The sequence below is a fragment of the Mytilus trossulus genome, chromosome 14 (assembly GCF_036588685.1).
Source record: "Mytilus trossulus isolate FHL-02 chromosome 14, PNRI_Mtr1.1.1.hap1, whole genome shotgun sequence".
Lineage (NCBI taxonomy): Eukaryota > Metazoa > Mollusca > Bivalvia > Mytilida > Mytilidae > Mytilus > Mytilus trossulus.
Genome location: NC_086386.1, coordinates 430,096 through 441,647, shown reverse-complemented (window position 1 = coordinate 441,647; position 11,552 = coordinate 430,096). Strand labels below are relative to the sequence as shown.

The window sequence follows — 11,552 nt, the reverse complement described above, 5'->3', positions numbered from 1 at the left end:
AAAGAAAATTTGTTTAAAATATCAACTAACTGATTCAGTAGAATTTTTGGATATTATAACAACAAAATAAACATGGAAAAAGAAGCATGGTAAATGAAATTAAAATATACTGGCATAGAAGGATGTTGGATGAGAAAGAACATTTTAATAGCCTACAGTACTTATCTCCAATATACAGCCTTGGTGATTGCCATCCGTTGGTCAGTATATCAATTTCTGACCCCAAAATAGTACAAAAAATTACCACCACGAGTGAAAACTGCAACAGGAGATACATCCTACTATCCCAAAGAGCCAAATATAGTTCTAATGCAGTGGACCTAACATGTCAACTATGCAAAATTGGAGAAGAAACATTATCCCATTTCCTGCTTACATGTGTAACTCTAGATGCTGTAAGAACACCCATATTTTAAAGATTGATTGATTGTTGGTTGCTTAACGTCCAGTGGCAAATATTTCATGCATGTTCAGGACGAGAACAAGTTCACAATAAATACAATAAGTAGGTTGACACGATAGAGGCCATCTGGGATGATGGTCGGGGAAATTTGGACTGCCACTGGAAAATGAGGGATCTTGGATAGGGACAGAAATTTTGCCTTGCAACAGGCCACCTACGAACCCACCAAAAGAGTTGTTGCAAGGGTTCTTACCGTGCAAAAAGCGTGGCACCCCCTTCTGACCGGACGTGACTGCGAACTTGATACATCCCGCACAGCCAAACTGACGCCCCACTTCGGCAAGCGTTTTACTGCCGGTCGGGAGAAGACCAAGTGACCATATTTTTTTACCCCAGTTACCCTTGGGGAATATTTTAAAGAATAGTGATAACAGCTAGTAGAATTTTCTCTGAGAGCAACAGAGTCAATAACATTGAACTACTTATGTTGATTTGTGATCCTTATAACTATTGCAAAAATAACAACGATCAAATGTTTCAAAAATTATTGAACCGCAATGTAGGAAAATTAACCACCTACTCCATATATATAAAGAGGGAGAGTTTAAGACTATTAGTTAACTAAAGTGTTATGTAAGTGACTCAGCATAAGACAGTCCAAATTATCACTTCTTATTTAGACAATTTTAGATTTTAAACTAGCCTATTGCGTATACTCTAAACTGACATTTTGTGAATATAATATTCTGGTGGAAGGAACTATTATTTGTGTGATAATTATATACATTATCTTGGTGGTGGTGGATATCACTCCAGCTATAATTGAAGGTGTGTCTTGACCGGTAGAATTTATTATATAGATTACAGAATAGCAATCAATATACTGGACAATTGATCTCTCAAATTAATTAACACGACGACAATTTAAAAATATAATTTCAATAAAAATTTATATCAAATCTATCAAAATTGAAAAAAAAGTCCGGTTAACCGGTTAGCGGTTTTGATAATCGGTAATCGTTCGTTCAAACCGTTAACATGACGGGTGGAACATGTGGAGCGAATCAACTCATATTTCCAGAGCACCTTAGTTCCCCCTTGATTTTGTTGGGGTTCGTATTGTTTAAACTAATGTTTTCTTTGTTGTATGCAAAAGAAGATGTGGTATGATTGCCAATCAGACAAATCTCCACAAGAGACCAAATGACCGATATTAACAACTATAAGTTATCCTATGGCCTTCTGTATGTGCCTTTGTCTTTTTAGTCAGTTGTCAGTATATTTTCGGTTCATAATTTTGAGTATCAATCTATACTAAGTATTTTTCGCCTTCCTTTATAGTGTTTTATTTGTGCATATTTTTCTGTTGTGATCCCTGCCCCACAACACTTGTTGTATTAAGTTTGTTCTAAGAATACATTTCGTGTATATTAAAATGGTTCAAGTTAAAAATGGTTGAACCGTTTATGATATAAGAACTAACGATTAATGTTAAATTCATGATATGTAGTGTGTTTGCCAATAAAAGAGGGACGAAAGACACCAAACAGCAATACACCTCAGTTCAAACGAAGAGAGTGCTTAGAAGGCATAGATAACCTTTTCAATACAAACATTGTACATATAATTTACTTCACTTTTAATATCAATTGATATAGGCATGTTACTTTATTTGACTTTTCTGTTGGTCATCGTATTTCTTAATTGTTCGGGTGCTTTTTCGTCTCTTTACAGTGTAAGGACTTCAGCGTTCCTGATGATAGACTACGCAAAAAAGCCGTTTGGACACACGAAAATCAATGATGTGATATGTTCATTTACGAAATTATGTGTTGTTATGTACATACTCTGAACACGATTAAAGACTATTTACTAAAAGAAAGAGAGGGCTCCAGACAGTTACTTGATTGAAAAGTGACAAAACTATGAAGTCAAATAGTTTTTATTTGTCTTATTTGTATCCACATATTTGGATTGGTTATGCACTATGTCACTATATGATGACACTAAGGCCGTCGGGGATTTCTATTTCTGCAATGGCTGCGATAACCATGAGTCGTTGTTTTTGGTTCAGACGTAGTTGTAGGCACATGTGTAGTTGTTGTTAGTTCAGGCGTGGTTGTTATTGGTTCTGACGTAGTTGTTGGTTCAGGTGTGGTTGTTGTTAATTTAGGTGTAGTTGTTGTTGGTTCAGCAGTAGTGGCTGTTGTTGGTTCAGAAGTAGTTGTTGAAGGTTCTGGCGTGGTGGTTGTTGGTTCAGGAGTAGTTGTTGTTGGTTCAGGAGTAGTGGTTGTTGTTGGTTCAGAAGTAGCTGTTGAAGGTTCTGGCGTGGTGGTTGTTGGTTCAGGGGTAGTTGTTGTTGGTTCAGGAGTAGTTGTTGAAGGTTCTGGCGTGGTTGTTAGTTCTGGCGTGGTGGTTGTTGTTTCAGGAGTAATGGTTGTTCTTGGTTCAGGAGTAGTTGTTGAAGGTTCTGGTGTGGTTGTTGTTGGTTCAGGAGTAGTTGATGTTAGTTCTTCCGTGATTAGTGTAGGATTTGGACATCCAGAACTATTTGGGATAACGTCATTCGCACTACATGTTTTACCAGGTAACGGACACATTGAAGGTATATCACAGGATTTAGACGGTGGGGATGAGGCTGAAAACATATTTAAATTATTGATATTGCAGTAATGTTTTCATTTTCTTTTTGGCCACAAGTAATTATTTCAGCAATACATTTAAACGGTATGAAATACATGTACTATATTTTTTTAATATCATAATATGTGACAATTTTTGGTCGAACTAAATATTCAATTATATTTCGATGAAGTTAGCATGTATAATAAAAATTATTTTTCTGTTTCTTTTTGGGATTATTCCCTTCACTTGCTACAGTTGCATTGGCAGACATTTACACGATAAACATTCCGATTGTTGTTTAAACAATAAAGCTTTCTTCAAAACTGGCGAATACAGAGGGAGATGAGCTACTCTAGTTGAGTATTGTTTCGTCGTCTGAATTTATGAATTAAAACAGAAATGTCTTTACTTACCAGGTGATCCTAGAGTTGCAAAGTAAAACAGTTATTATTTGGCAAACAATGATCATTATACAAAGATACAAAAGATAACAAGATACCAGGATAATCACTCAGCCAAACAACTATCATTATACAAAGATAACAAGATAACAAGATACCATAACTATCACTCAGCCAAACAATGATCACTATACAAACATGCAAAGATAACAAGATACCGGGATTATCACTCAGCCAAACAATGATCACTATACAAACATGCAAAGATAACAAGATACCAGGATTATTACTCAGCCAAACAATCATGATTATACACATAAACAAAGATAACAAGATACCATAATTATTACTCAGCCAAACAACGATCATTATACAAAGATAGAAAGATAACAAGGTATCATGCAGGCTTACTACTCGGCCAAACACTCATATGATAAGTCTGCGTTAGACTTACAATAACAGCATCAACAAAATTGCAACACACATACATTGCTTTTCAACACACATACATTGCAACAAACATACATTGCTTTTTAACACACTTACATTGCTTTTCAACACACACACATTGCTACACACATACATTGCTCTATATATACATTGCTTAACATTTATAATCGAGGCCATTTTAGTTGGATCCCCAAAACTTAATTCAAAATAACTAATTTTATTTATATCAATAAGGCCGTTAGTTTTCTCGCTTGAATTGTTTTACATTGTCTTATCAGGGATTTTTATAGCTGACTATATATGCGGTATTGGCTTTGCTCATTTTTGAAGGCCGTACGGTGACTCAGTTGTCTCAATTGCAATCATACTACATCTTCTTTATATAAGAAGCGAATCAAAACAATAAATACAGAGGTGTTAATACAGCACAAAAAGATTTTCCATCAGACCACAAAAGTGAGAGAAAAAAGTATATATGTTAAAGTATATAGCTGAAATTAGGAATAACATGGAGTTCCTGATGCAGTAAGTTAATCAAGGTAATTCCTGAAACTGCCTAGTTATAACCAGTAATGAATTATTTTTCAATGAAATTTTACACCTATTTTCTAACTGTAAAAACAATTTTCTAATACGATCAGATGATAAATAAAAAGATCAGTGCGTATTTTTTAAAAGTGATCATCCTTAAATGTAATTTTTTGGATCCTGTGGCACTAGCTACGAGATATACAAAAGAATTAAATATTATATTTTATTGTTAGATTCTTAATAAAAGTGATAAAGTAAAATTACAGCCAATTTGGTTCAATTTTGTCAAAATAAAACTAAGAAAATTGGCTGATGGCTATTTACTTGTAAGTGAATTAAATGCTCATTAAATCCGTATGTAATTGACCTTCAATGTAACCCCTAAACTGGAGATGGGTTCCGCATACATTCAGCTATTTAAAGGAAAGGAATGTCAACAGTTTAGTAAAACAAAAGGGATGAATCGTTTGGTTGACTCTTTCGATCGACAAAAAATATTATTCTTTTACAGGTAAAAGAGACAATACACATACTTTTAAACGTATAATTTGAAATCAAATAGACCTACACAAATTCAATTGCGTGTGAACACTATCTGTTTATATTCATATGTGTGTTTATATCTGGTTTAGTGACCGTCGGCAGTCTTTGGAAGTCATGTTGATTATGAAAGTTTGATTCATATCATTTATTGTTTATTTAAGAGTTATTGTAAGTTGGCTATAAGTTTAAGTATATTATAAATGAAGTATGTGAATTTAAGTCGAATCGGGGACCATCAATTTGACAGCTTCACATGTAATGCCTCTTTAAACTGTTTGTTGAAAAAGGGCGACGAGAAAGAAACAAATATTTACAGAGGAGTTGTTTAAATTGTACACTGAAAAATGTGATAGTACATGTAACTCAGTTTTATTGCCAAATGAGAAGCTAAAGACTATCATCAGCAGATTACAAATATAATCCGTAAAACTATCATCAGCAGATTACAAATATAATCCGTTAAACTGTCCTTACCATTAGCTTCAGCAGTGGCAACTGGCATTTTACAAACTTCACATATATCTGTAAATTCTCCTCTTTTGTTGACAAACGTTTTGGTTTCTAAACGATAAAGAACGTTTAGTTATGGAGTGCTTAATGCATTTATATCATAGTAGTTATCTTAATTGCTGTCCAAACGAATAGCATAGCCAGTTCGGGATTGATTTAAAGTAAAAGACCCCTGTCGGTTGTTGAAGAGTATACACGTTAATTTCAGTTATTTTTTGATTATCGGGCTTGCGTCTTATTGAAGTGGCCTCGGCAATTATTATCCCTGTGGCGCAATGAAAAAACTGGAACGATGTATGTAAAAATTGTGCATCACGTCATAACTGCTGATACTTGGTGGATCGAATCACAATAATAGATATTTTACCGTTATTGACAAACACATGTATGTAAACTCCTCATAGATACCAGGACTAAATTTAGTATATACGCCAGACGCGCGTTTCGACTACAAAAGACTCATCAGTGACGCTCGAGTTTAAAAAAAGTTAAAAAGGCTAAATAAAGTTCGAAGTTGATGAGAATTTAGGACCAAAATTCCTAAAAGTTTTGCCAAAAAAACAACTAAGGTAATCTATAACTGAATGTATCGAATTGTATTTGAATGTTTGTATTGGTATCATAAACAAATAAGACAAGGTATAGAAATGCCAGAAACATTCTTACAAAGTGTACTGAGTTCATTAGAAAGTTACAACTTACCACTTGATCCAAATGTAAACATTAAAGGAGCACTTTGAAGATTGTAAAAGATCGGGAAACATGCAAAGTCATCAGAACCCTGTACTCTGAAAAAATATTAATATCAGTTTGATCGTTGCTAAAGATCAATAATAATTCATTACTCTTCCAAAAGATCACTTTGCATACACAGCTACTTTTGCATAGGTACTATGTCTGTACCAAAAATCGGTAGTAATGGAAATTTACTTTTTATATTCAGTAATATTTTGTTACTCTAAAATTATTGTCATATTTAGGTACCTGTATTTTACAGTACTTGATTCGTACTTGGAAATTTAAGTACTACATATTTTGGTTACAACGTTACATTTCAAGCATTTTCATAGTATGCCTTTATCAAATCTCTTAAAATTATGATTTTCGAACATAAAATATTTTGATCGCTTTTCGTATTATTTCTGTACCAAAATTTAAGTTCAAATCAAATACTGTAAAATACAGGAACGTTAATAGTACAATAATTTTAAAGTAAAGAAATAGTACTTAATATCAAAACTAAATTTTCAGTACTACAGATTTAAAGTACAAAAATAGTACCTATGAAAAATTGGCTGTGTTTCATTTCAATTGATATCAACATTGTTTAAAGGGGTACATAACAATTTGACTTGAATAGATTTAACTCATATAAATATTTGTTTTTCTCTCACCATTTGACCGAAATATTTACGTTTAAGTAACGGCCTTTCCTAAGGTTTTTTGTACTCCCTTGAATTATGATTCTGTCGGCCGATCATGTAATTAATACGCAAACACATATTTTCCTATTCAGTTTCTTCTTGCATATCTATCTAAGTTTAAAAGCGTTGATGATTTAAATCGCACATAAGGAAATCTTTGATAATATCAGATTATTACATGGCATTTTTCATATCGCATATATTATCAGCCCTAGGTTCAATATCAGCCCAAGAGCCGCATGGCTCGAGGGCTGATATTGACCGAGAGCTGATAATACATGCGATATGAAAAATGACATGTTATGATCTTTTTATCATATGCTTCAACAGTAGAGAAAAATAACAGATTCATATATTGATCCTTTTACGTGGTTCCCGAAAAGAAGTTGAAAGAGTAAAAAGTTCACGGACGTCGGACCCAAAATTTGTAACATTCAATATGAAATCTTTCTATCATATGCCTCAACAGAGAAAAAAACCACATTGTAATATGGACGAATCGACTAAAAGATAATTCAACAATACACATAATGAACATTGTTTGGAAAAGTCAACTTTTTTAAAGTAACTTTTTAAATTATGTTTCAGAAAAACTTAAAAATGCATTTATTGAATTATATATTTTTTTTAATTCAATTTTATTATTGTACACAATATAATTTCCAGTATTCAAATAATTGTTTTGTACACCACTTTGTAATGTTTTTCACTGAAAACGTAGCATTGAAGTGTATTTTCCGGAATTTACCGAGTATCACCGGAATGCCATGTGATAACGTTCATATCAGCCCGCTAAGCACCAATTCGAAAAATATGGAAAATACTTGAATTTAATGCTATTATCATACGGTAAAAATCATATGTTATTTAGTCTAAGTATATGGTAACAAACATTATTCTCTCAAACAATACAGAGTGATATCATCTTAGGAATATACTACTTAAGTAATAAGCATTAAAAAAAAAACAATTATATTTAAGGTTCCAATGATGATACACTTGATTCTAAATTCGACAAGTATTCTATGTTCGACAATTATTCCCGATTTGACAATTATTCTTCGTTCGATATTGATAATTTCAAAGTGATGCTAGATTTCAAATTCTAAAACAACTACAATTATCAATGAAAAAGAAAAGAAAACCAGCCAAGTTGAGAAAGCCAGTACTATGCATCAGGGAGAGATGTTCTATGATTCCAAAACAATTACCCAGATTTAAAACAACACATTTCAATGCAACGTTTCCATAGTTCCAGCCAACACCCAAAAATGGCTGAATAAATAGTGTTATCCTCGGAAACTAACAGACAACTGGCCCAAGTATCGCCACTTTTGAGGATTTTTATTTTTTCCTGTTTTCAGAATTTTAGGGATTCAGTGAGTATTTAAATTCATGTTAATGAACTGTAATTAATAACATACCGGACAACAAGGAAGCGGTCTGTTATTTATGTAAAAGAACTGTAAATAATAACATACCTTACATCAAGGAAGCGTTCTGTTATTTATGTTAAAGAACTGTAATAAATAACATACCGAACAACAAGGAAGCGTTCTGTTATTTATGTTAAAGAGCTGTAATTAATAACATACCGGACAACAAGGAAGCGTTCTGTTATTCATGTTAAAGAGCTGTAATTGATAACATACCAGACAACAAGGACGCGTTCTGTTATTTATGTTAAAGAACTGTAATTAATAACATACCGGACAACAAGGAAGCGTTCTGTTATTTATGTTAAAGAACTGTAACTAATAACATACCGGACAGCAAGGAAGCGTTCTGTTATTTATATTAAAGAACTGTAATTAATAACATACCGGACAACAAGGAAGCGTTCTGTTATTTGATGACACAGCCACTGCTCGTTGTAAAAATACTTGTTTGACAATCAGTGTTAAACTGCCAATTACCAGTATTTAAACCCAAAATAGAAATTGAAAATGTTTGGTTCGTCCATGGACTTGGAAAGTTACACGGAAATTCCGTCACAGCTGAAATAGAGGAAGAATAATTAAACGCAATGTGACTGTGAATATAAAGAAGATGGGGGATGATTGCAAATGAGACAACTGTCAACAAAAAACCAAAATGACACAGACATTAATTAACACCGTATGGCCTTTAACAATGAGCAAAGTCCATACCGCATAGTTAGGTATAAAAGGCCCCGAAATGACAATGTAAAACAATTCAAACGAGAAAACTAGCGGCGTTATTTAGATAAAAAAAATGAACGAAATAAAATATATAACACATAAACAAACGACAACCACTGAATTACAGGCTCATGACTTGGGACAGGCTCATAGTTACATATATGTTAGCACGATCCCAACGTATCTGAATACAAAATATTCGGTGTATTATCTATCTTCACTAGGAACATAATCATACTAATAATAAGAATATGGACATCATAATATTGTGTTCGGCAATAGACATTATCAGGAAAACTCCACCATACAGTAGCTGTATCCAAAAGGAGTTTATCAGATAATTAAACAAAATAGGTTAAAAAAATATACATAGAAAGTGATCAGGTCAGAATTCTTATTTTTATTTTATAGAATATTTTCGATCTAGTAAATATGAATTAAATAAAAGTGTTTTTCATATGTTTAGTAGTAAATACAGTAGTTTTGCATATGTGATAAATAGCCTGCTGTTTAATCCATATCGCGCATTTTTGATGCGCACCCTTTATCGCATACCCTTTAGCACACCCCTACCCTTTATTGCATACCCTTTATCGCATCCTACCCTTTATTACACCCCTATTCTTTTTTAACATAAAGTCAGTTTTATTTTTTTTTGCTAAAGAAAATTTTTCCTCACAATAGGTCAATTTTATGAATGACGTCATTGTTTGGTATTTGACGTCACGAACGTCAAGTTTTCATATTTTTGGCACACTAAATGCAACTATAACTAAAAAGTACAAAAACACACAAATAAATACAATATTAAACAAAATATATTTTTTTTAAACAGCACGAAAATTGTAAAGGTGCTTCGGATAAGTAATTGAGCAGTTCTTTTAAGGCCTTTGAAACAAGACAAAAGTAGCACTGAAGGTAACCCAGTGCTATGGATCAGAAAACAGTTCATATAATATAATACTTTTCTGTTGAAATATAGGATAAAGCCTATATTACATGGCAGAATTCGTATCACATGCCTTATCACCCTCGACCAATATCATCCCTCGGGCCTAAAGGGATGATACGACATATGATACGGATTTTGCCATGTATTATTCTCTACGTATCTAACAACTCTAGATCAATGTATAATAATGTCTGTCCAAATTCGATTTCAGTATATACAGTTATCAAGAAAACCTCTATAACACTGTAGAGGGAAAACTGTTCCAAACTGTTCCAAGCTTTCTATGAAATCCACTTCTACGGAGAAGTTTGATTCTCTGAGTTTTTTTAATGTTACACCATGAAAAAACCGCTTTTACAATTTAAGGTATATAACTGGTTTTGGCACCCTTGACTGATTGTATAAGTTGAAGGCACAGTTCTGAGGTTTAAACCCGTTTCTTCGAATCGAAGGTTTTGCATTTTATTAACATTTAAACAGCCCCTCTATATTTTCTCCTGGACCAATACTTTTTTCCCGCAAAGTCGAAAACATCAAAACATTCAAACTTTTCTTGTCTTGTCTTTTTGATAGCTTTATTCAAAACAATGAACAAAATTTTGAAACAAATATTTTACCTCAGGATTTTCAGTAACGTTTGACTTACACTGTCAGCTAAGTATTGTCTATTTATATAATTTTATATAAAAAATAAATTCAAAACCTTTTTAAACATTAGTTTTTAGTAAAACATATTGTATTTTAATTGAAATCAAGGGCACACATGCTTTCAGTATTAAAATTATAATAAATACTTATATTACTATTTTTTGTTAAACAAACACGTCTAAAAATAAACTACAAAAAAAGGGAAAACAAATATCAAAGAAGTAATATGTAACACGTTGTAACTAATGAGAAATACACAGAACTGTTAAACAAGCCAAACATAAGAAATATTCATGAAAAGCGCAAGGTTTATGAAATTCTGTAATGTCATCAATCGCAGGACGAACGCCTACATACTGATTGAAATTCCTTATAATATCTTTTTCATTTGATCTTTCATCAATGAAATATAACTTTAAATAAAACAAATTAAAGATGTGTTATTAAAACACAATGTTGAATGAAATGCTTATTAATCAATAAATCGCTATGACTTAGACTCCATATACACTAAATAGCGTTCTCGTTGGAACTTAAAAAGCATATCTTTTAAAAACATATATTTAATCTTAATTTCTTGTTCACCAGCCCAGTAGTCAGCACTTCGGTGTTGACATGAATATCAATTATATGGTCTTTTATATAAATTTTCTGTTAAACAAAACTTCGAATTTTTCGATAAACTAAAGATTTTCTTACCCCCAGGAGTAGATTACCTAAGCCGTATTTGGCACAACTTTTTTAAATTTTGGATCCTCTATCATGTCTATGCTTTTCAACTTGTATTTGTTAGGCTTTTTAACTGTTTTGATCTGAGCATCACTGATGAGTCTTATGTAGACGAAACGCGCGTCTGGCGTATTAAATTATAATCCTGGTACCTTTGATAACTATTTCCCTGCT

The 11,552-nt window shown here is 32.6% G+C and overlaps 1 protein-coding gene across 1 annotated transcript in view; it reads right to left on the bottom strand.

Annotated features, from left to right (window-relative positions):
* Nucleotides 1–2,409: 2,409 nt before the first annotated feature.
* The window catches only part of LOC134696852 (proteoglycan 4-like), an 82,049-nt gene continuing 72,906 nt past the window's right edge, over nucleotides 2,410–11,552 (bottom strand). Inside the window, exons 4-6 of the mRNA XM_063558807.1 lie at nucleotides 6,166–6,251; nucleotides 5,428–5,514; nucleotides 2,410–3,041 (exon numbers count right to left, since the gene is read on the bottom strand). Of these exons, the coding sequence (XP_063414877.1) occupies nucleotides 2,410–3,041; nucleotides 5,428–5,514; nucleotides 6,166–6,251 (805 nt within the window). The remainder of the gene's footprint in view (nucleotides 3,042–5,427; nucleotides 5,515–6,165; nucleotides 6,252–11,552) is intronic.